General features: G+C 43.3%; 1 protein-coding gene across 2 annotated transcripts; it reads left to right on the forward strand.

The window, feature by feature from the left end:
* Positions 1-2,461: 2,461 nt before the first annotated feature.
* On the forward strand, positions 2,462-25,769 carry arhgap39 (Rho GTPase activating protein 39). Of its 2 annotated transcripts, none has more exons than XM_079581378.1 (11): positions 2,462-2,642; positions 9,449-9,856; positions 11,741-12,953; positions 13,022-13,186; positions 13,448-13,633; positions 15,500-15,713; positions 17,518-17,591; positions 19,205-19,404; positions 20,880-20,971; positions 21,051-21,220; positions 24,780-25,769. In XM_079581378.1, the coding sequence occupies exons 1-11, from the start codon at positions 2,632-2,634 to the stop codon at positions 24,972-24,974; spliced, it is 2,928 nt and encodes a 975-aa protein (XP_079437504.1). In that variant the 5' UTR covers positions 2,462-2,631; the 3' UTR covers positions 24,975-25,769. The 2 variants fall into 2 exon arrangements, with proteins under 2 accessions (XP_079437504.1, XP_079437503.1); XM_079581377.1 differs by having other exon boundaries at positions 2,463-2,642; positions 11,726-12,953.
* The last annotated feature ends 171 nt before the right edge of the window (positions 25,770-25,940 follow it).

The raw sequence follows: 25,940 nt of genomic DNA on the forward strand, positions 1-25,940 counted from the left end.
AACTTGCCTTGCCTTGCCTTGCCTTTAATTTTGTGTAATTATACTTTGTAGTGTTACATTTCACGTAACCATATTTAAATAGGGAAAACGTGGAAGAGCTTGGTAGCTTCTATCTTGACCTGTTTTGGAGCTATAGTGGAGAGAGGGAGAGGCTAAATGCTAACGCCGCTGGGGCGACCCCTAAGGAGCAGTGGGCGACGGTACACCCGGTGACCCCTCTCCTGATGTAGGGCCAGCTGATGGTCAGAGTGACCTGGCTGGAGTATTAACCTATTATACATGTTTTTAGTGGTAGGGGAAACCGGAGGAAACCAACACAGACACGGGGAGAACATGCAATCTCCACACAGAAAGGCCCCGTCCAGGTGGGAATCGAACCTGGGACCTTCTAGCTGTGAAGCACAAGCCACATTACCTTGCAAATAAATTCCCTTCTTTTTCCACTTGTAAAAGGAAAACTATTAGTGGTTTCCAACGTTTTTCCCCTCTGTGCCATCTTTTTCCTGTGCATTCAACTCCAACATCCTTTTTCTACTTGACCAATTACTAATGTGCTTTTCTTTTTGAAGATAAACTGGCTCAGAGATCACTGTGAATACTTGGACTCTCATACAGAGTCGGGCATGGGAACTTCATTTTGTGAAAAGCATATGGTGATGTTAAAGGTGCACTATGTAACTTTTTATACAAATAAAAGTTGATATTTGTGCGTGTTTGACCTTGTACTGACCCAGCGGCTGAATGAGTGGTTAGCATGACACCTTTACTTTCCATCACGGAGGCCGGTACAACGCCCTAGGATCAACTGTTTTGTGGGTTTTCTGGTTAGAGGATCCGGCAGCAGAGAAAACCTTCCACTTGATCCTAGAGACCACTGTGATAGAAAGTAAAGGCGCCATGGTAACCTGCTGGGTCACAACAAGGTCAAATACTCGCAAATATCGACTTTTTCCGCATTAAAAGGACCCCATTTTTAGGGGCTAGAGAAGTTTTGTCTCCACACCCGTTTCAGTTGCAAACATGGAGTAAGTCGATGGAGCCGTAAAGACATGCTAATGAATCCAAAATCTGCAAAGTCTCCCTGAGGCTTTAAATGGTCTCTGTGGTTTCACCATCATGGGGAAGACTGCTGACCTGACAGTTGTGCAGGAAACCAGAAACAATATTTGACACTCTCCATAACGAGGGAAACCTCAAAAGGTCATAGCAAAAGAAGTTAGATGTTCTCAAAGTGCTGGATCAAAGCAGAAAGTTAAATGGAAGAGGAAAGTGTGGAAGAAAAAGGTGCACAAGCCTCAGGGATGAGCTCATTCTGGAGAGGACTGTCAGGAAAAGGCCATTCAAAAGTGATTCCTCTGGTTGAAGCATCCTGGTTTTCCATAACACCTCAGCAGAGCCACAGGCTGAGAGCATCCAGGCAATCGCATTAAGGCAGTCGTTCAAGTAAAACGCCCAAACCAAGCAAGTACTTATGCATGATTATAGTTTTCAGAGGGCCGACATTTCTCTGTTTAAAATATCCATCCATTTTCTTCCACTTTATCCGGGGCCGGGTCGCGGGGGCAGCAGTCTCAGCAGAGATGCCCAAACTTCCCGGTCCACACACACCTCCTCCAGCTGTTCTGACCCCGAGGCGACACCAGGCCAGCTCGGAGACATAGTCCCACCACCGTGTCCTGGGCCTTCCACGAGGCCTTGTCCCACTAGGACATGCCTGGAACACCTCCCGCGGGAGGCGACCAGGAGGCATCCGGAACAGATGCCCGAGCCACCTCAGCTGCTCCTTTCGACGTGAAGGAGCAGCGACTCTACTCCGAGCTCCTCCCGGGTAACCGAGCTCCTCACCCGATCTCGGAGGGTGCGCCCAGCCACCCTGCGAAGGAAACTCATTTCGGCCGCTTGTATTCGCGATCTTGTCCTTTCGGTCATGACCCAAATCTCATGACCATAGGTGAGGGTGGGAACGTAGATCGATTGGTCAATCGAGAGCTTTGCCCCGACTCAGCTCCCTCTTCACCACGACAGACCGATACAGCGACCGCATCACTGCTGACACCGCACCGATCCGTCTGTCCATCTCACGCTCCATCCGTCCCCCACTCGTGAACAAGACCCCGAGATACTTGAACTCCTCCACTTGAGGCAAGGCCTCCCCACCGACCTGAAGAGGGGAACCACCTTTTTTTATTATCATTATTATTTTCCATTTCATGTAATATAGATTTTGATTTTTTTTTTTTTTTTTACAAGCTGTAAGCCATAATAATGAAAATCAAAACAAACAAACGTGACATGCCATGAGTCTTTATCATATAGTTGTTTCATATTTTCAATGATTTTTTTTTTTTTTTCAATATATTCTAATTTTCCGAGTTTCAACTATAATTGACCGTAACTCTCCACGTAGGCTCCTCTTCCATTTTTACAAAGCCGTGTCAGCGCGAGTAACCGAGGCTTTTATTGTGAAGCTCCCGGCGGATGTGCTCGCGCTCAGCCCCGGGCCGGTGACACACACACAGCGGGCTGGTGGTAACGGAGTGACTCGGTGACTGCGGCGGCCGACCGCTTTCAGCCATGGGGGACACTGCGGGCTTTCTCCTGCGCGGCTGCTGAACGGCTCCGACCGGGACCATGGCGGAGAGGTGAGCGGGCTCTGCGGCCCACAGGGACGGAGGGCAGAGCGGGGTGGGGAGGGGGTTGCGTTTAGGCGGAGCACCGGGACTCGTGTTAGCGGAGCAGGCTAGCCCCCGCTCCTCCGCGGGGCTCTGATCCTTTAGCTTTAGCTCGCTCCTTTTGCTTCACGGCATCTGGGTCTTTTTTTTTGTTTTTTATCTTTCTGTAGCGAGGGTTCCGCCGCGCTACCCTCCAGTATCATCAGCACCACCGGCGCCATCGGCCCCCGGGGGCTGGTGGCGCGGGCGGTGAGGGTGAGGGTTAGCGGCTCGATGATGGCGGAGGATGGCCGCAGCTGGAGGAGAGTGATGGAGGGTGGTGCTGTGATGCTCATGCACCTGTCGGACTCCACTGTTGTCTGTTTGTTGGAATGCGGGCCCCCCTCCCCCCCCCCCATTCAGCTGGGGTTTTAAAAGATGATGCCTTCATGTGTTATGGGAAACGAGAGGCTTCCCCAGGTGTGATTTAGACACACAGAATGCGATGTGTTCAAGTGCTTTTGTGGTCGTTGAGAAAGTACTCTACAGGCTTGGGATGGAGGAATATAATATATGAGTAAAATATATGATAAATTACTTCTTCGCTCATGCTTAAATCTGTAAGTGGCCAAATAAGCTTTGTGTAATGTATGAAAAGCAATTGTTTATGATGTTTTTTTCTTGAAATTGCGTGTTAACCTCTTAACTCCCACCTGAACATGTTTTCTCCTGTTCTCCAAATCTTAAAGCTTCAAAATGGCGACAAAAAACGAGAAGAAAATGAGGATGTAAATTGACAAAAAAGTGACAAAAATCCAGCAAAAAAAGTGAAAAAAAATCCAGCAAAAAAGCGACAAAAATCCAACAAAAAACAAAACAAAAATTCAGCAAAAAATGTGACAAAACAGCAACAAAAAAGTGACAATAATCCAGCAAAAAAAGACAAATCCAGGAAAAATCCAGCAAAAAAAGAATTGACAAAAATCCAGCAAAAAAGTGACAAAAATCCAGCAAAAAAAGTGACAAAAATCCAGCAAAAAAGCGACAAAAATCCAGCAAAAAAGTGACAAAAATCCAGCAAAAAAAGTGACAAAAATCCAGCAAAAATGTGACAAAAATCCAGCAAAAAAGTGACAAAAAAACGACAACCCCCCCACGTTCAGCTGGGTTTCTAAAAGATGATGATGCCTTCATGTGTTATGGGAAACGAGAGGCTTCCCCAGGTGTGATTTAGACACTACCAATGCGATGTGTTCAAGTGCTTTTGTGGTCGTGGCAAAGTGAAACACTGGAAAACACACAAGAATACACTCAATTAGTACATTCACTTGAGAAAGTACTCTACATACTACAATATATGAGTAACCTGAGTAAAATATATGATAAATTACTTCTTCCCTCATGCTTAAATCTGTAAGTGGCCAAATAAGCTTTGTGTAATGTATGAAAAGCAATTGTTTATGATGTTTTTTCTTGAAATTGTTCTTTGTTTATGTGGTCGGGACAGTGCGTGTTAACCTCTTAATGTTTTCTCCTGTTCTCCAAATTCTCCAAATCTACAAGCTTCAAAATAGCGACAAAAAATGAGAAGAAAATCAGGATGTAAACTGACAAAAAAGCGACAAAAATCCAGCAAAAAAATGACAAAAATCCAGCAAAAAAGTGACAAAAATCCAGCAAAAGAGCAACAAAAATCCAGCAAAAAAGCGACAAAAATCCAGCAAAAAAGTGACAAAAATCCAGCAAAAAAGAGACAAAAATCCAGCAAAAAAATGACAAAAATCCAGCAAAAAAAAGACAAAAATCCAACAAAAAAAAGACAAAAATCCAACAAAAAAGTGACAAAAATCCAGCAAAAAAGCGACAAAAATCCAGCAAAAAAGCGACAAAAATCCAGCAAAAAAGCGACAAAAATCCAGCAAAAAAAGACAAAAATCCAGCAAAAAAAGTGACAAAAATCCAGCAAAAAAAATGACAAAAATCCAGCAAAAAAGTGACAAAAATCCAGCAAAAAAAAGATAAAAATCCAGCAAAAAAGTGACACAAATCCAGCAAAAAAAAGATAAAAATCCAGCAATAAAATGACACAAATCCAGCAAAAAATCGACAAAAATCCAGCAAAAAAAAGACAAAAATCCAGCAATAAAATGACAAAAATCCAGCAAAAAAGCGACATAAATCCAGAAAAAAAAGACAAAAATCCAGAAAAATGTGACAAAACAGCAAAACAAAAAAGTGACAATAATCCAGCAAAAAAGTAACAAAAGTGCTGTAAAAAAGTGACAAAAACACATAAGGGAAATAAAAAGTGACGACAATGGCAAAGAGGAGAGAATGCATTTGGTTTTGGCGGGTGGTAAGAGGTTAATGAACAGACAACAGACTCATGCATGTAAACACGCCACGCCGGATTGTCTTGGGTTAACTTCCATCCGTTGTCCCACACTCACAGTCTCAAACACACTCTCGTTCATCCTATTGTACATGTTTTGTTCAGACATTTAATGGTACGTTCGATTTACCGTTCTAAAACGACGAGTTGTGTGAGTTTTTACAATAATGCAATTAGATTTGGAGTTTATGTAATCGTAGAAATCAATATTGTTTAAAAATTTGACTGAAATATGAATGGTGCTTTAAACCAAATACAAGCAGAGGTATAACAATCTACACGGTTTGCAGCTTTTGAACATAAGTGTGCAATGTTTTTGAAAAAAAGGTGAAATCGGGTACGTCAAACCAAATTAAAGCAATGCAAAGTAACTTGTTTACCTTAATCCTTTCCGTAGTCCCTCTGGGGGCAAAAAGTGACAAAAATACAGTAAAAAAACACAAAAATCCAACAAAAAAGACAAAAATCCAGCAAAAATACAAAAAAACAAAACAAAAATACAACAAAAAAAGACAAAAAAAACACAAAAATACAACAACAACAAAAAAAATACAACAAAAAAGTGACAAAAATCCAGCAAAAAAGTGACAAAAATCCAGCAAAAAAGTGACAAAAATCCAGCAAAAAAACGACAAAAATCCAGCAAAAAAGTGACAAAAATCCAGCAAAAAAAACACAAAAATCCAACAAAAACCCCCCAAAATACAACAAAAAAAGACAAAAATCCAGCAAAAAAACCACAAAAATACAACAACAAAAAACAAAAATACAACAAAAAAAAACAAAAATGCAACAAAAAAGTGACAAAAATTCAGCAAAAAAGTGTCTCTGGCCAGAAAACCACAATTGCAATTTGGCTGCCACCGGACCGGAGTCACCAATATACACTAATGGAATCACGTGGAAGAAGCTAACAGGCTAACGGGCAAAGCTAACTGCAGGCTAGCGCCACTTATGGCCTCTAGGGCAAGCATTACTTAGTACTGCTCACAAATCAGTCCCATCATTGTCCCATCAGAACAGAGGAATGTGCCTGTGTTGTCCAGGGTTTTTTACCAAATTATTTAGAAGCCAGGGTGAAAATTAGAGCTTTTCTTACCTCTCAAATAGCCTGTAGTTAAACATCAAACATTATAGTAAAGGTAGGTGAGTAAATCATAGAAATATGTAGAAATATATCTACTAGAGGACGCCCGAATATCGTTTTTTTCTAAGGCCGATACCGATTATGCACCAACGATATATAGATACAGACGGCATCTCTGGAATCGCCCATATATGGTCATGTTTGAAAACAGTTAACATGCTAACGGTTAGCCAGCGCTAGCTACAACTGCCGTTTTTTCACTTTTACTGAACAATCTGCTGTGAGAAAATATCTATATGGACCTGATTTACACTTGACTCTATTTGTGGCTAAAAAGAGGGAAAATTGTGTTTCTCTAAAGATTCTATTTTCCCCCTCGGCGAAGCCACGCCCCCTTCTATGACGAGATGCCGTCTGTATCTATTGGCCACATTTTTTAAAACGTCTCGTCTATAATCCTTTGTGTGATGCTGCTAAACGCGTCAGCAGGGGGCGCTGTATGAGGGGCTGATTTATTCAGGACATTCATTGCTTAGTCAGTACTTTAGAGGGAGATTTAGAGGGAGATTTCAAAACAAAACAAAAACGGTAAGTCTCTATCTCTTATGGTTCCAAAATTATAAGCAAAAGTCTACAATATATAATCGTTGTACAGACTTGTAATCGACTCGAATGCCCCCCCAATGACCCGAGTGAAGGGGACTGGGAAAAAAACACAAACAGTCGTCCCGTTGTACCTGCTGAACTCTCTCCGGTTTGTCTGTAAAGTGTTTCGGAGCGGGCTGAAGTGGGCCATTTGGACGAGCCACACACGGAGCATTGAGGGGTAGTTAATCTGCGGCCGCGGCGTGAAGGCTGGCCCTGACAGCGCTCTGTTCTGCCCTCACACTGGAGCGGACAACACTGGGCAGCTCAATACGGTGGCTCCTTATTAAGAGGAGCAGCCTGGCACCGGGCCACTCTCTGTAAAAGAAGCCACTGTTAGGCGCCGGGATAGGGTTCATTTGCACCACCGCGGTCACTGCTAGTTTAAAGGTCCTATACGTCTGTTTTATAAGCAATCTTTGCTCGTAAACAAAGTCAAGTTTTGCTCAGGCGGCACGGTAGTGCAGCGGTTAGTAGGGCTGCTCGATTATTGAAAAAATAATAATCACGATTATTTTTGTCATAATTGAAATCACGATTATTCAAACGATTATTTGTTGCCTTTAAAAAAATCCATCAAAAAAGTGACATAAATCCATTAAAAAAAAGACCAAAATCCAGAAAGAAATTAGAAAGAATAAAAAAATTGGAAAAATAAAAAAAAAAAAATTTTGGGAAAAAAAAAAAAAAAAAAAATTATAATAGTTTTTTTGCGATTATGCTAATTTTGTAATCATTTACTGTTGTAATCGAAATCGTAATCGAATTTCGATTAATTGAACAGCCCTAGCGGTTAGTGCTCTCGCTTCACAGCTAGAAGGTCCTGGGTTCGATTCCCACCTGGATGGGCCTTTCTGTGTGGAGTTTGTATGTTCTCCCCGTGTCTGCGTAGGTTTCCTCCGGGCACTCCGGTTTCCCCTACCACTAAAAACATGCACAATAGGCCAGGATGAATGATGTGTGTGAGTGAATGTATGGTGGTGGTCAGAGGGTCACTGGTCAAACAAAGAGCGGTTCAGAAGCCCCTTATAAGAGTCGTGAGGCCGGCCTTCTGTGGACCCACCACCTGCAGGAGGCGCCACAAGGAGCTGGTGCAATGTGATTTGGGCAACTCGAACAGCTGCCCCCACGACCCGGTAACGAAAAAGTGGAAGAAAATGGATGAATACTTTAGATTGAATCATAGTTTCGGTCCCAGCTTTGATTAGCTGCCATTAGCATTAGCATACTGTTTTTGTGCAGTGATCAAAAATCGTTTTAAAGCCCTGACACTTTCCAATGCACAAAATTGGAAGTCTCTATCTCTTTTGGTCCCGGAGATATCGGCTTTTTATCATTGGCCGATCTTTTAAGTGATATATCGGCCCACCTCTACTCCCAGGTCCGCAGCAGCAGCACACACACAGGCCTCTCTCCTCCTCGTCAAGATTCTTTATAAAGAGATCAGTCTTTCCAGAATTCCACCCTTGTTTTTCTCTCCTGCACAAATAAACGCAGTGAGTGTTCTCCCGCAGTGAGCAGATCTGTTTGAGGAAGAGAAGAGCGAGCGTGTCCATCACATCGCCCATAAGTGTCAGACGCCGGGCAGCAGAGGGCGAAAAAACATCAACTTTGATCTACGACGAAAAATAAGCTTGATGTATGAAGGAAGCACAAACTTTTCATTTCTCTCCGGATGAAATCAGCTGTGAATGAACGTAAACAAAGTTGTCACTCGGCTCGTCTGAATCAGCGGAATCAGCACGTAGTAAAAGCAACACAACAGAAAGAAAATTACCTTCAAAAATAGTTTCCAGGCTGTATAAATGTTTGCAAAACTGTAGCAGTGTAGGAAATGTTTTTTGAAGGCTCTATTCATGAAATGTACATTGTGCAAAACACTACAGACCCTAAATATAAAATCAAAGTAGGTTTTCATCAAAAATACTACATTTTTTTGGTCATTTTTGCTCCATTTTAGTGTGTGTGAACAAGAAAACGATTAATCGATTACTTAACTAGTTGTCGACTCTTTCAATTATCGATTAGTCGTCGATTAATCGATCAGTCGTTTCAACCATAAATTCAAAACTTTCATTCTTTTTTCCAATCAGTGTTAATTTCGTCGACTAAAATATTTAGTCTTAATTTTAGTCAAAGTGTTATTTTTGACAACTAAAATTGGACTAAAACTAAATTAAAAGTTTCTCATGAGACTAAAACTGTGACTAAAATGTCCAGATATTTTAGTCGACTAAAATGAGACTAAATAAAAATGAAAGGGAGAGACTAAAATCATCCAAACTTGTATTGTCCGCCTGAAAGAGCCTCAGATCATGTAAATTCTCTGCCAAAGGATCAGCTCTGAGCTTTGTTCATGTGGAGCAGCTCCATGAAGCAGAGGAACAAGATTAAACATGATTATAATGAATATCATCAATGCAAAGTCGACTAAATTAGTCTTAAATTTAGTCGACTAAATTGACATGCAATTTTACTCAACTAAAACTAGACTAAAATTGTAAAGATTTTATCGACTAAATCTCGACTAAAATTAAATTACATTTTAGTCAAAAGACTAAGACTAAAACTAAATTAAAATATGTTGTCAAAATTAATACTGTTTCCAATGAGTAGATTTTATTCAGAACTGGGAGCATCGTCCTTGTACTGACGAGCCCTGTGTGTGTCCAGGCTGGAGTGGGTGGAGATCATCGAGCCCCGCACTCGGGAGCGCATGTACGCCAACCTCCTCACGGGCGAGTGCGTGTGGGACCCGCCTCAGGGCGTCCGCATCAAGCGCACCGGGGAGAACCAGTGGTGGGAGCTGTTCGACCCCAACACGTCCCGCTTCTACTACTACAACGCGTCCACGCAGCGCACCGTGTGGCACCGCCCGCAGGCCTGCGACATCATCCCCCTGGCCAAGCTGCAGACGCTCAAGCAGCACACGGACGGATCCAACCCCCCTCCCAGCGCCGACGACCCCTCTGCGGAGAACAGCCCCGGGCGCAACAGCGGAGTGAGCCAGGAGGGCAGCACCTCCTCCTCTCTGGACCAGGAGGGCTCCGACAAGCAGAGCTCCAGAGAGGGGCCCGACAGGTGAGACCGGACCCCAGACCCACACTGGCACTGGCTCTATGCACACCTGTAGGGGTTTCAAGATGAACCGGTTTTCCAATGATCGCGGTTGTAGAAGCTCACGGTGGGAATCGTCGGACCTATGATCAACCTCAGTGTATTTTATTCCAAATGTTGCTCCTCTGGGATTCAGAGGGCAGACGTGTGTGCGAAGTACTCAGCTGCGATAAAAGAATAGAGAGAGCACATGCGTTTAGCTGCTTTTTTACTTCAGCACGGAAGAATTGTTCTTCTTAACCATGACAACAGCAGTAATCCAAACAATGTAATTACTAGAAGAAGAAGAAGAAGAAGATATTTATTTATGTAAGCGCCTTTCACAGACATGGTCACAAAGCGCTTTACATGAGACAATTGTACATTCACTCCATACTCAGTGGTGAAAAGCTACTATGCTAAATGGCCTTAAGAGTCCAAAAGTCCATGTGGCCATAGCTATATAAAGTATACTAGGAGTCACATGACAGTTACCTTACAATTTCTTCAAAAGCAACACAATTAAAATACAAAATATTCTTTATTTTATTGTACTTTTTAACCTTTTTACCTTTTTATTCTTACCATGAAATTAATCACTACTTATCTCTATTTATTCTATTCATCTTTTTAACTGTACATTTATGAAATCCCTATGCTTAATATATAATTAACTAACTAAGCCAACAACAAAATGGCTGCACTGTATCTAATACAGTAGTACAATGGCATGACTAGTTTTCGGTCATAAGCCATAGATACACCTTGGTGATAACATAACCTAGTCAATGTCTCATAGTAATGAAAAATGTTTCATTTATGTCCTAAATAAATAATACTCAAATGGTCCTTAAATACTGCATTTTCCCGCGTTGTAATTTCCCTACCCTTGACCATTAGCTCTAACAGTTAGCATTGAACACGATCACAATTCTACTAAAGAAAAAACGTAATAAACTTACTTTCTGCTAGACTCACACTTGACAGCTTTACCACAAAAACCTTCTGACTAAGATAATCTACTTAAACTTTGCGAACTTATAGTGTTACCAATAAAAGAATAGAGAGAGCACATGAAAAAACTCCGCCCAGTGTGAGATCCAGCCCAGAACAGTGATCCAATGTGTACATCGTATCTATTTTTGCTTGAAAACTGCATAACGTTGCCAAGGGAAGAGTCCCAAAAGAACAACGAGCAGCTGTGTTGTGTCGCGGTGAAAACTGAAGTGAAACGTGCTTAGATATCAGATGATTTTATGTTTATGTTTAGTTTATTTGAGCAATTCCAAGTTCCAAGTTGTTCCCAAAGAAATTATATCATTAGGTCTACTATTATTATTACTATTATTACTTTTTACATGGGTAAAAGCATAGATATACATAACCATAATCAACACATTTCATTGGTTCATTTGTTTAGGTCACTCAGAGAGAGGAGATCTTGTAGAACATCTTTTGAAAACATTCACATCAGTTTTCTTCCTTTTTAGATATTGCTTATAATAATATTCTATTGCCTATTTATTATTTTCAAATCATTATATCATTAGGTCTACTATTATTACTTTTTGCAAGGGTAAAAGCATAGATATAAGATAAAAGGGTTGGACACTGAAAGACAGCCAAGGCTTCTTTTCTGCAAATGTTGTTTTCCATGTTAAATAGGCTACATTTAGCTTATATCATATATCACAATGTCACTTTCGGACGACATTGCCTCAAGGATTCCTGCATCTCCGGTACATATTGTGCCCCCATAACCTCAAAAGTCTAAAAAGATGTTATTGTTTGGTTTGTTTTTAAAAGTTTGACATTGTGTTGACTTCACTTGTTGAAACTCTATTGTTCTGTCAGAGTTTCTCCTTTCAGATGGAACACTGGGACCAAGGAGCGCATGCTGATCAAGGTGACGGACCGAGAGCCCAGCTTTTTGGCCCACCAGGACAACGGGTACTCTTCCAGCGAGCAGCCCACCTCCACAGCACCGGGCCGGACGCGCCGCTCCTCGGGGGGAAGCGCCTCAGAAGCCGACGGGCCAATGGTGATCTACGCAGACCGGCGGCAGTCTCCGTTCCTGAAGCGGGCCGAGCTGGGCGGGACGGGCACTAACCGGCGCTCCTCAGGCGACTCACAGCCTCCCTCTCCGCGCTACGCCTACGAGCCCCCTCTGTACGAGGAGCCGCCCTCCGAATACCAACCCCCACCCATCTATGAGGAGCCCCCCTCAGACATGCAGCTGTCTGACTCCTCGTCCCTGTACGGCTCCACCAAGTCCCCCGCCCGCAAGAGCCCTGTCCCGCTGTACCTCTCCCCCAAGAACTCCCCCTACGGCCAGCTGGTCCTGACCCGGCAGAAGTGTCCCGAGAAGACCCAGAGTCTGGAGTATAGCCCTGTGGGCAAGGAGTACGTCAAACAGCTGGTGTATGTGGAGCAGTCCACGTCCAGCCCGCGCTTTCGCACTGCCGACCGCCTGCTGCGCTACGGCACCTCCGGAGGCTATGGGGGGTCGTACGGAGGCTCCTTCACCCTGCAGCACAGCCAGTCTCTGATCAGGGACCCGCGCCTGCTCCTGGACTACGGCGCAGAGGGGGACGCTCAGAGGCTGCTGTATGAAGACTCCATCTCATGGTCCGCCAGCCAGACACACGCCATGTCCTCCACCATCGGCGCTGGGCCCTTCTCTCCAGGCGGGAACCGCAAACGGAAGAGCCGCAAGCCCTCGCTGCCCCAGGAGCTGGCCCGCTGTGGCACAGAGGCGGATGGGGGGTCTCCGTCAGAGGCCATGCTGGCTCAGGCGCGCCTGGCCTGGGAGGCTCAGCAGGTCCTGAAGCAGAGGAGCAGCTGGGACTCGGGCCAGGCGGGAGGCTCCAAAGACGGCTATGAGAGTGACGGTGCGGTGCCTCTGCCCCTGCCCGGGCCTGTGGTCAGGGCCTTCAGTGAGGACGAGGGGCTGGCTCAGAGCGAACACCACTGGAAACGCAGCACCTTCGACCGGCTGGGCTTCCCTCAAGCCCTGCTGGAGAAGAGCCTGTCTGTGCAGACCAACCTGGCCTCTCCAGAGCCCTATCTCCACCCTTCACAGGTGAGCGTGACTGTGTACTAAGACTAAGTGCTTTACTTTCTCTAACTGTGCTAACATTGTCTCCCTAGTCTGAAGACCTGGGAGCCTGTGCCCAGTTCGAGGCCAGTCGAAACGCCCGGAACATGATGCCGAGCGCAAGCTGTGGGGTGTTTCCAGAGTTCTCCCTCAGAAAGCCTTCTTCAGAGACTGACATTGAGAACTGGGCCTCCAAGCACTTCAACAAACACACACAGGTACGTCACACAGGAGGGAGGCAAAGCAAACACAACAAAAAGATATTTGTGTGTATTTGACCTTGTAGTGACCCAGCAGCTGTATGAGTAGTCAGCATTTTCAATCACTGTGGTCTCTAAGACGCTCCAGGATCAGTTTAAACTATGCGCACAATTTCCATGTCACAGATATTGAAAGTGTCACATGTTGTAGTTCAGCCGTCCTGCCCATCATGTTGTTGAAATGACCCCCTCTAAGTCCCTCCCCTCTCTGCGCTTCAGGGATTGTTCCGGAGGAAAGTGTCCATCGCCAACATGCTGGCCTGGAGCAGCGAGCCCATCAAGAAGCCCATGATCGTGACGTCGGACCGCACCGTGAAAAAGGAGGCCGTGGACATCTTCAAACTCATCCAGACCTACATGGGAGACCGACGTTCCAAGATCGACCCACTCATTGTGGCTTTGGAGGTGTGTGTATCAGATATTTTGCCAAATTAGCGTTCTCGCAATCAGAAGAAGGCGCCGAAACAAAAGCTAATTGTGGGATCATTCTGTTTCTTGTTTTGATAACATCACATCTGCAATCTTTTCACGATATTAGGACATGATTTTGTCTCTGTCAGCTTTGTTAAGGTGCGCCGTAGATCATGGATGTGCAATTAAGCGTTTATTTTTTTAATGCAGCCCCCGCAAAGAACAACTCTGTTAGCTTTGTGTTAGCCGCCGCGCTAATCCCTCCATTCAGAGTCCTGGGCCGCGCCGCTACACGCTCCCCCAAAGAATCTCCTGTCGTAGATTTCCGGAGCTTCAAGGTTGTTGGAGTTTCAGGAGTTTACTTCCAGCTGTTGCCAACCTGTTGTAACCCCTTGCGTTGTGCAGCATAGTTTGAAAGCATCAAAGTACTTCTTCATCATGCTTGAGACCTCTTTGGGGAGGTGAAAGAAGTCTAGGGCGAACTCGATCGACTTATGTGGCCCAGACCCATAAGCGTTAGCCATGTCGAGCCATACTACATGCAAGTCTGCCTTCTCCCTTTTCGCTCGCCAGATTTGCTCCCAGATCATCTACAGTGTGTTATATTGATTAACAGCAGTGACTCGGCAGCTGACGGAGTTGTTCCACAGCTTTTAATCCACTTTTTGTAGCTCCAACGGCTGCCCCCACGACCCAGAAACGGACAGAAAGTGGAAGAAGATGGATGGATGGATGGATGGATGGATGTAGGGTTGCTCGATTATTGAAAAAATAATAATCGCGATAATTTTTGTCATAATTGAAATCACGATTATTCAAGCGATTATTTGTTGCCTTTAAAAAAAATCCATCAAAAAAGTGACAAAAATCCATTAAAAAAAAAGACAAAAATTTAGCAAAAAAGTGACTAAAAAACAGCAAAAAAGTGTCAAAAATCCATCAAAAAAATTACAAAAATCCAGCAGAAAAAAAGACGAAAATCCAGCAAAAAAAGTGACAAAAATCCAGCAGAAAAAAAGACGAAAATCCAGCAAAAAAGTGACAAAAATCCATCCAAAAAAATGACAAAAATCCATCAGAAAAAGACAAAAATCCATCAAAAAAGTGACAAAAATCCAGCAGAAAAAAAGACGAAAATCCAGCAAAAAAGTGACAAAAATCCATCCAAAAAAATGACAAAAATCCAGCAGAAAAAAGACAAAAATCCAGCAAAAAAGTGACAAAAATCCATCCAAAAAAATGACAAAAATCCATCAGAAAAAAAACAAAAATCCATCAAAAAAGTGACAAAAATCCAGCAGAAAATAAGACGAAAATCCAGCAAAATAATGACAAAAATCCAGCAGAAAAAGACAAAAATCCCAAAATTTAAAAAAAATAAAATAAATGGAGGAAAAAAAAAAAAAAAAAAATGGAGGAAAAAAAAAAATATAATCGATTTTTTGCGATTATGCTAATTTTGCAATCGTTTACTGTTGTAATCGAAATCGTAATCGAATTTCGATTAATTGAACAGCCCTAGATGGATGGATGGACAATATAAGTCCGTTGTAAATATTTCATGAGCGATAACATTGTCTCAGTTTATACTTTATTTTAGTTCTATGCAACAAAAAGTTATTGATTGGTAAATGGGGTGGACAAATCTAAATAAAATTGCAATATTGATTGAAAAAAAAATCTATATTGATTTTTGTCATCTCCTGCGTGTTCTCTAATCCGTCAAAGCATTATTTGGTTTGAACATGTTGACCTCACGCCTGGGGTCACAGATAGGCCGTGTTTATGACCTTTTTACTAAAAAGTTCTAAAATGTAATATCAGCCCCCCCATCTAACTCCTCCCTTCCCTGGGCCGTAGATTGTGGTACGAGGCTGGAGTCACCAGGGCCTCCGGGACGAGCTGTACATCCAGCTGTGTCGTCAGACCACGGAGAACTTCCGCTACGACAGCCTGGAGCGCGGCTGGGAGCTGCTGGCCATCTGCCTGGCCTTCTTCCCCCCCACGCCCCGCTTCCACAACTACCTGGAGGGCTACATCCAGAGGCACATGGACCCGCTCAACGATAACAAGGGTGAGCCTTTTCAGCTTTTTCTGGGGAGGCGAGTGGTGCTCAAGCTTTTCAGGCCGAGTACCTCCTCTCAAAATGGACTGAAATGGATTAAGGTGGGTCTAAAAAGGCTCTAGTTTTGTGTAAGAAAAATACCTAGACCTTCTTGAACGAAAGTCTAAAGTCACCCTAAAAAACGCCTGAAGACGCCTAAGTGCTGCCAGTGGTATATGTGTGGTATTGTGTATCTAATATTTTAAACCAATGTCCGCTGGTTGCACTGCTTTATGACCGCAACGCTAGGGGCCGCCATTGCTGCAGCACCTCCATATCTGGGTGTCAAAACAAGCTAGTTTTCCATTAGATAGCATTGCGCTTCACCCACGTTTTAAGCAACTGTAAAGCCTGGTTTCAAATTTTTTTACTTTCTTTGATAATGCCGGGTTAGTTATATTTAAAGAAACCAGACTGGTTTTCGTAAGGAAATGTTTTGAAATCTCGTATATGACAACTTTGATTGACAGGCCGTTAGCATTTGAGCTAGCGACGCAGGCACAACCGAACTACACGCCCGAGTGCAGAGTCTACAGTGTAGGATAGGAGGAGTCTGTAAATCCGCCATGATTTCCTAGTGTATCTGTCTGCGGCCTGCAAGACAGAGGCGTGTTGTGAAGTAATGTAGGCGTGTCATGAAGTTATGTAGGCGTGTCTTGAAGTTATGTAGGCGTGTCTTGAAGTTATGTAGGCGTGTCATGAAGTTATGTAGGCGTGTCTTGAAGTTATGTAGGCGTGTCTTGAAGTTATGTAGGCGTGTCATGAAGTTATGTAGGCGTGTCTTGAAGTGACGTCACGTAACCAGACACCACAAAGCAATGCTCCACAGCATAACCGCTGTCGACAAGAGGTTTATTCTCAAAAATGTCCCCTCAACTCAAACAATGAGGCTGGAAACTGTGATGCTTAAGATTAGGCAATAGAAATCAAAGTGTTTTAAGATTAGGGCCATGGACAGGTTAAGGCATAATCAATACCAGAAATCAGTGTCACTTCACGACACGCCTCTGTCTTGCAGGCCGCAGACAGATACTACTCTCCCCCTCCAACGTAGTTATTATGGCAAACGTGGAGGAGTGAGGAGATGAAGTCTATTATTATTCTGTCTATGGGTTAAACACTAGAAAATATCTTTAATTCGGTTGTGCAGAGAAACCTTTTGTGTTCACTTTTTCACCACAAGCGACACAAACATTAAAGGTCATTGAAAAAATTGTGTCTAAATTAAGGCCTTGAATGGCATAAAACTTAAATCCAGATTTCTTAGAGAATAATGATATTGCTCAACTATTTTCCAGTACAAGTTTATCAAAAATACAAAAATTATAATCGAAAACACATTCAGCTACAGTACTGGCTGAAACTGTACCCTTGTTACTCAAAGGTTTCCTGTTGTGCCCAGTTTACTTTTGAATATTGAAATTTTACTCATTCCTCTGTTTGAGAGTTGAAATATACACAGACTTGTGTATATTTCTGCATGTGGCATGAAAGTCCTTAATCCGGAAGTGAGCTGAACTCTGTTTGACCCTGAACTGTACCACAAGGGGGCGACAGCAGCAGAGCGATGTTGTGCCCTTGACTTTGGGACGCTGCTCATGTGGAACAAATCCATTCATCAAAACTCCTGTGGGCTGCTGCTAGTCCACACACAGGCCTGAAGCCTGCGCTCTACATACAGTACATATAGTACATACAGTACATACACTACATGTGTGCACTGTGATATAGCCAATGTGCTAGTATTTTATAATGCAAATACATGTTGTTATAGGGGTGGCCATCAGCAGCTACGCCAAATACTGCTACAGGAAGCTGACCAAGGCTGCGCTGACGGGAGCCAAGAAGGTACGTCCCAAACTGTCTGCTTCTCCACTAAAGGAGTGGAACATAAGAGAAACTAAATGTTTATGTATGCCTTACTGGTGAGGTACCAGCCTTACTGGTGAGGTACCAGCCTTACTGGTGAGGTACCTGCCTTACTGGTGAGGTACCAGCCTTACTGGTGAGGTACCAGCCTTACTGGTGAGGTACCAGCCTTACTGGTGAGGTACCAGCCTTACTGGTGAGGTACCAGCCTTACTGGTGAGGTACCAGCCTTACTGGTGAGGTACCAGCCTTACTGGTGAGGTACCAGCCTTACTGGTGAGGTACCAGCCTTACTGGTGAGGTACCAGCCTTACTGGTGAGGTACCAGCCTTACTGGTGAGGTACCAGCCTTACTGGTGAGGTACCAGCCTTACTGGTGAGGTACCAGCCTTACTGGTGAGGTACCAGCCTTACTGGTGAGGTACCAGCCTTACTGGTGAGGTACCAGCCTTACTGGTGAGGTACCAGCCTTACTGGTGAGGTACCTGCCTTACTGGTGAGGTACCTGCCTTACTGGTGAGGTACCAGCCTGAGGTACCAGCCTTACTGGTGAGGTACCAGCCTCACTGGTGAGGTACCAGCCTCACTGGTGAGGTACCAGCCTTACTGGTGAGGTACCAGCCTTACTGGTGAGGTACCAGCCTTACTGGTGAGGTACCAGCCTCACTGGTGAGGTACCAGCCTCACTGGTGAGGTACCAGCCTCACTGGTGAGGTACCATCCATGAAGACTATAACTATAATCATTACATTGACACAGCTGTTTTTACTGACAATAACGTAATGAGGAAAAGCTAAAACACCCTTTGGTGTCTAAAACCTGATGAGACCTCATGTGCCCCCACCTGAACTCATTTTCTCCGGTTCAGCTTTACCCAAATCTAAAAAGCTTCTTGAAAAAAGCGTCAAAATAGCGACGAAAAACGAGGATGTAAATACAACAAAAAAGTAACAAAAGAGCAACGAAAAGCAAGGAAAAATAGCGATGAAGAAAGAAAGAAACAAACAAAAGAACTCCTTGTAAAACATTTGTAGGTCTTAGCTTTCAAATGAGGCGTTGCTCTGGCTGTAAGCTCCAGTCGAGAAGCTTTTAGATTTGGGTAAAGCTGAACTGGAGAAAACGCTCTTGGTAAAGACGGGGGTTCAGAGGTTAAGAGGCGGCTTCAGGTCACACGTCCTCGCACGCGGCTCTCCTGTCTGACATCCAAGGTCTGAGCGTGTCCGACTGCGCTCGAACTGGGACTTGATCTTTTCTCTGGACAGTTTTTCCCCAATTAAATCCAAGTGTTGACCTCATGCCCTCTAAGCCTGAAAAGCACCTGTTTTGTCAACACAACAAAGTTTTTTTCAACAAGAAGATTTCCACTTTAGCCGACACCGCCTTTGACTTTGTTGATCCAGTGCCGCACTCTCTACCCCCTTTCTGTTTGACTCTGTACCGTTCCATCTAATTGTTCTGAATGTAAAATATCAATGAGGCTAAGAGAGTTCACTGAGAAGAAACAAAACAGTTACTGACGACATAATCTGTAAATGCCGTTGCCCACATAAATTGCTGACAGAGCTGTGTGTGTGTGTGTGGGGGGGGCTCAGGGTCTGCAGAAGCCCTGTCTGGAGGAGATCAAGCACGCACAGAAGGCCATCTTCAGCCCCTCCATGTTCGGCTCGTCTCTGGAGGAGGTCATGGCTCTGCAGAAGGAGCGCTACCCGGACCACCAGCTCCCGTGGGTGCAGACCCGCCTGTCTGAGGAGGTGCTGGGGCTCAACGGAGACCAGACGGAGGGCATCTTCAGGTCAGTGTTCTGTCAGTCACATTCAGACAACATAGGGATGTTACAGCCAGCTTTGAACACGTGAGAAACACATATGAGACACTGCGCTGTGGGGGCCAGTGAGGGGGGAGCAACTAGGGCTGCTCGATTATTGAAAAAATAATAATCACGATTATTTTTGTCATAATTGAAATCACGATTATTCAAACGATTATTTGTTGCCTTTAAAAAAATCCATCAAAAAAGTGACAAAAATCCAACAAAAAAAGACAAAAATTTAGCAAAAAAGTGTCAAAAATCCAGCAAAAAAATTACAAAAATCCAGCAGAAAAAGACAAAAATCCAGCAAAAAAGTGACAAAAATCCATCAAAAAAGTGTCAAAAATCCAGCAAAAAATGTACAAAAATCCAGCAGAAAAAGACAAAAATCCAGCAAAAAAGTGACAAAAATCCATCAAAAAAGTGACAAAAATCCAACAAAAAAGTGACAAAAATCCAACAAAAAAGTGACAAAAATCCAGCAAAAAAGTGTCAAAAATCCAGCTAAAAAATTACAAAAATCCAGCAGAAAAAGACAAAAATCCAGCAGAAAAAGACAAAAATCCAGCAAAAAAGTGACAAAAATCCAGCAGAAAAAAAGACAAAAATCCAGCAAAAAAAAGACAAAAATCCAGCAGAAAAAAGACAAAAATCCAGCAGAAAAAAGACAAAAATCCAGCAAAAAAGTGACAAAAATCCAGCAGAAAAAGACAAAAATCCCAAAATTAAAAATTAGAGAAAAAAAAAGAAATTGAAAAAAAAAAATTGAAAAAAAATTGGAAAAAAAAATTATAATCGATTTTTTGCGATTATGCTAATTTTGTAATCGTTTACTGTTGTAATCAAAATCGTAATCGAATTTCGATTAATTGAACAGCCCTAGGAGCAACCCTTGTGACCTGTCAACTCCTCTCCTTATCTTTCCGTGACTACGGGTATGATTGACAGGCTGATTAACCAATCAGACGAACCTGTAGTCTGTCCACATACGAGTTCAAACACATTTTTAAAAGGGTTAACAAATCATATTAAAGCAAAGAAGCGAGAAACATCACCAACACCAACAGATTCCAGTCGACGCCGTTAATCAGAGGTGAAAAACGTTGGCTCTGAACGATGCAGGGATTTTTCAGAGGAAACGTTTTCTGCTTTTGAGAAACGCTCTACAGATAAACGGCGGTGATTGGACTGTGTTTAAACCCGAGCGTTGAAGAGGATCCCGGATGCTCTGAAATGAAAGGAGTGGCTCGCTCACTTTAAGTCCTCCAAGGATTCAGAAATGTTTTAATTGCGAGCAAAGATTCATATTGTACATGTTCAGGAGAGTTTCCATTTGAGAGAAGACTGAAATGTGAGCTGCTAAACTAATTTAAGAATCACATGCATTTCAGTCCGAGTCCGGAAATTACGGTATTTGATTTGTCCAGGAAAACTGACTTTGCCGTGTTTTCCTGCAGAGTTCCCGGGGACATCGATGAGGTAAACGCTCTGAAGATACAGGTGGACCAGTGGAACATCCCCACAGGCCTGGAGGACCCTCACATCCCAGGTATCAAACAGTGCTCTGTGCAAAGTGAACGTACTGCCTGCCCCGGGACCGTTTGCCTGACCTTGTGTCCCTGTCGCAGCCTCTCTGCTGAAGCTGTGGTACCGCGAGCTGGAGGAGCCGCTCATCCCGCACGAGTTCTACGAAGAGTGCGTCCGCCACTATGACAACCCGGAGGCTGCGGTCACCGTGGTGCTGGGCCTGCCGCACATCAACAAGCTGGTGCTGTGCTACCTCATCCGCTTCCTCCAGGTACTGCACATGTGCGGCCTCAGGTCAGGCACTCCAACCTCTCCGCAATCATTCACACTAGGGATGCACCGATACCACTTTTTCTAAAACCGATACGAGTATGAGTACTTGGATTTAAGTACTCGCCGATACCGAATACCAATACGAGTACAAGAGTACATTCTGACTTTTTCACAGCAGATTGGTTTGTAATTAGTTAATTTTCTCATGTACATTACCTTAAGTAAAGTAGGCGACACATTTAAGAGCAGTTATATTAGATTTGTGCTGATGCCATTTATTTATTTATTTTTATTTTCATTCAATATATTTTTTTATTTTTATTGCCCTGTCCATCATAGACAGAAAAGTCCATGTCCTAAAGCTCCCAATGCCTGAGCTTTATTCATTTATGTGTTTTTATTTAACAATAGTATTGAGATGTTTCTTAAATGGTCTCTTTTCGTCTTTACTTCAGCTCCTGTAGATTTTCTCGTGTGTTTGTAGTAACTTAGCGAGAAGCTACAGCGTTTTCATTGTTCTGCTGCAGCTCATTTTGGCTCAATATAAACATGCTGTATCTCTTTATTTTGGATTTTCTGAGGACTTTTTAGTCGCCGGGTTAGTTTTTCAGATGAATAAACCCCTGGCCAAAACTGTTAGCCGCGAGTTAGCAACGTTAGCCTGTATGTTGTAAACACTGCAAATGCTGCAGCACGAACAACATTAAGCTCTGGTTAAATCCAGCTCAGACTCTGGTTTAGAGAGCGCAGTCTGTAATAAAGTCAGCTCTATGTGGATTATTGGATTTACACTAAACTATTCTCCGGTTTGTTGCTATTTTCTCTCCTCAGCTGAGAGGTGCGCCCCGTAGCTGCGCTTCGTAGGTGCGCTGGCCGCACGTCAAATGGTATCGGTTTCTGGTATCGGGATCTCATGAATGAGTACGAGTATGAGTACAAGCATGTGGTATCGGCCCAATACCCGATGCTGGTATCGGTATCGGTGCATCCCTAATTCACACAATGACTGCTGGTGTATTATGTTACTTTTAATTTCGGGTTTCTGGTAGGTATGCTTAGCCATGGAGATGGTTCCATCAGCAAAGAAAACCTACCAAAAACCTAAAAAACTATTTCTCCAGGAGCATCCTAGAGGTCACCCTGATGGAAAGTAAAGGTAACCATGGTTACCATGGTAACCACTCATACAGCTGCAGGGTCACTGAAAGGTCAAATACGCACCAATATCAACATATATTAGAGGTCGACCGATATGGGTTTTTCTAAGGCCGGTGCTTATTTTTTGGGTGATTTTTTCCGCTGATGCCGATGTGTTCGGCCGATATTTTTGATTTGATTTTTATTACTTTTAGGTGATTCAATCTTCAATCTCCCAGCTTTGATTAATTGCCATTAGCATGCAGTTGCTAGCCACAGCTACAGCCACAGCCCGGCGATCAAAAATACAATTGTGGAGGTTAATTCTCCATGTTCTGTGCTTTAAAATGACTTGCAGCAGGTCCATATTGACTGAGGTTTAGTGAAAACAACTTTAATCAAACTTGTAGCTAACCAATTTTCATTGCGATATTGCTCGGCTGCCCTGAGGCCTAGGAAGTTGTGGGAGGACTCGTTTTAAAGCCCTGACTTCGCTCTTACCTATGAGAAAACTGTATCACTTTACATATGTGTCTCCAATAAACCTGCTGGAACGTGATCTCAGATTCCTGTATCCATCCATGAACAGTTCTGAACAACGCACCAACATGCTGGACACACCATCAAAACAAAACACGCTCATCTTTTGACCTGATTTCCAGACACAGTTCTTCCAAAGGACATGATCTGGAAGCCAAACAAACTGACGTGCTTAAACTGACATTCAGAATAAGCCCTGAGTTTTGAAACTATACTGGCACGTTGTTTTTCAGTCAGTACGTTTGTATGTGAAGTCTTGTCCGAGGGCTAAAGGCTAAAGATTCAGCTCTGATTCGTTTTTCCAGTAAAACCTGTCAAACCAGTCTCATGGCCCAACACACATTCTCAACGCTGGTTTAGCCACTAAAATGAGCTCTCCTGTCATCTGTGTTGCAGTAGTAGGCTTTGCAGAACAACAGCAGTCGTCCATTAGAAGAGCAAGCACAATGTGTTGTTTTTGCGTTCGGCAGCCTGACTGTTACACGCTGCTCTAATCTGACCGGGGTCGGCCCAGGCAGTTCGAATCTCACGGATTTATTTGGGCGATCCTGCTCTTCACTGCAAAAAGTATTTAACTAGATCAGTATAAACATCTCAATTTGAGCATAATGATCCAAATGTTAGTTGTTTTGACTAGGTAAGAAGTTGTTGGGCGTTTGTCCTAGATTATTTAACTTGTTCTGAGATGTTTCTGACTCGTTTCGATACATTTCGTTCTTATTTCAGGTAATTTTCTTTGCCAATGGGGTAAGTAAATTGGTCTTATCTCATTGGCAATTTTATTTTCTTATTTCAAGCGAGATTTACCCTAGAACTGGTCTGAAATGTCCTCAAACAAGCAAAGTAAACTTGGTCCGATCAGGAAAAGTGTCTAAATGAGTGAAAACCGCTCAAAACAAGATACATTTCCTCAATTCAAGTCATTTACACTGCAAAAAGTGGATTCTAAGCAAGTAAAAAATGTCTTACTTTAAGAAATAAGTTCTTATTTTTTCCCTAAAAAGTAATAATGTTTTGCCGAGCAAAGTTTTCTTGAGAAAAAAATTCTTGTTTTAGGAAATAAAATGTAGCCATTTCTTGTTCAGATATATTTGCTAAAAACATGCTAATTTTTCTCGTAACAAGAAAGAAAAACTTTTTGAATCTTCTTCAGCTTTAGACAAAGAATATTTTTCTTATTTAAAAAAAAAAAAAAAATGTAATAACTGATTCTCACAGAGAGATAATACATTCCATTCTTTAAAGTGGGCGGCTCGGTGGCACAGCGGTTAGAGCCTCAGCTTCACAGCTCGGAGGTCCTGGGTTCAACTCCCACCAGGACGGGGCCTTTCTGTGTGGAGCATGTTCTCCCCGTGTCTACCACTAAAACATGTACAATAGGTGAATCCTCCAGCCATCAGCCTGGCTCCACATCATGGAGATGGGTCTCCGGGCGCTGGTAATACTTTCCTTAAATATTAGTATTTATTAAGAACATTTTGCTCAAAAATGTGAGTAATTTGAACATTTTGCTTAAATCAAGCAACATTTAAGTAAAATATCCCATTCCTTAAATTATTCCATTTTCTGAGGACATTTTGATTAATTCTAGCTATTTATTTGCTTAAATTTAGTGTTTCTTTCTTGTTTTATGATAAGAAAAACATTCTAGAAAAAAGAATTCTTAGCAAGAAAAAAATGCTGACCTCATTGGCAGAATTTTTTCCTTAAAACAAGACAAAATGTCTTATTTTTTTCCTTGTTTTTCGTAGGGTACTTTTTGCAGTGTAAGCCAATGCTTGATATTAACTGTTTGTAGTGTTGTCAGACTAAGCGAGAGACCAGACCTTCCCTTCGTTCATGTAACCGCAGCGAATGACGTTCACCCATGTGTTTTCCAGGTGTTTGCCCAGCCAGCCAACGTAGTCATCACCAAGATGGACGTGAACAACCTGGCCATGGTCATGGCTCCCAACTGTCTGCGCTGCCAGTCGGACGACCCCCGCATTATCTTTGAGAACACCCGCAAGGAGATGTCCTTCATCCGCCTGCTCATCCAGCGCCTGGACACCAGCTTTATGGACGGCATACTATAGCGCCCCGGTCTCCCGCGCTCCCTCACACTCCTGTTTTTTCCTCCTTTCTGGTCTCTCCTTTATCCCTCCCTGCTCCCTCTCTTGTCCTGCCTAGCCCTCCTCTCTTCCTCCTCATCCCCTTTGACTCTCCCGTTCCAGGCTCTTGTCCCGTGTCTCCCTGGGGTTCCATCTCTTGTCCCTGCGCTTCCTTCTACAGCCTCTGCCTCAGCTCAGACTGCTGCCTCCGAACACAGCTCCACGCACTTCCATACAGCTAACACACCACACTTTTCTCTCCGGAACTGTCACCAGACATCGTGTCAATTTTTATATTATTGTATACTGGCAGGGACACGAGAGCCGTCCTCCACTGAAGTATCGTCACACTCGGGATTTTTATATGTGTAGAAGATCAGGGCTCCTCTTCATTTACTTAACATTTTTTTAAAAGGACTACTGCGCGCGAATGAACACTAATTTATTAGGCCCTTTCCCCGGACATGGTTTGTCCCTGGACCCCCCTCTCTCTCTCTCTCTCTTTTTTTTCGTCTCCCCAAACACTCATCACAATATTCACTGCCACCACCTGCGGTCCAGGATTCTCCGAGGGGAAAAGAGGACCTCCTCGTCTGACGCCTGGGAGGATCTCGTCTGCTTCTGCGTCCTTCGTGTTTAGTGCCTGTTCAGAGTGAGCGCAGGTCGGGAGGTCTTCGCACCTCCTCACGGGTCCTTTGTCATAGCGCCATGTTCCGAACAGTTGAAAATGTGTGATAAAACCGCAACAATGTGCCGTATTCTGTAACTATTCTCTCATTTTGCAGCTTATTACAACACTTTATTTTAACATCACACTATTAAGTTTACTTTTAAGTTAACTTTATTGCACACTACGCAACATTTCACCCAATAAGTCGAATAAAATACAAACATTTATTTGATTAGATATTGTAATGCTGAAAAATCAGTAAAGAAATGCCTCCAGCTCCC

This window comes from Gobius niger (genome assembly GCF_951799975.1).
Source record: "Gobius niger genome assembly, chromosome: 22".
Lineage (NCBI taxonomy): Eukaryota > Metazoa > Chordata > Actinopteri > Gobiiformes > Gobiidae > Gobius > Gobius niger.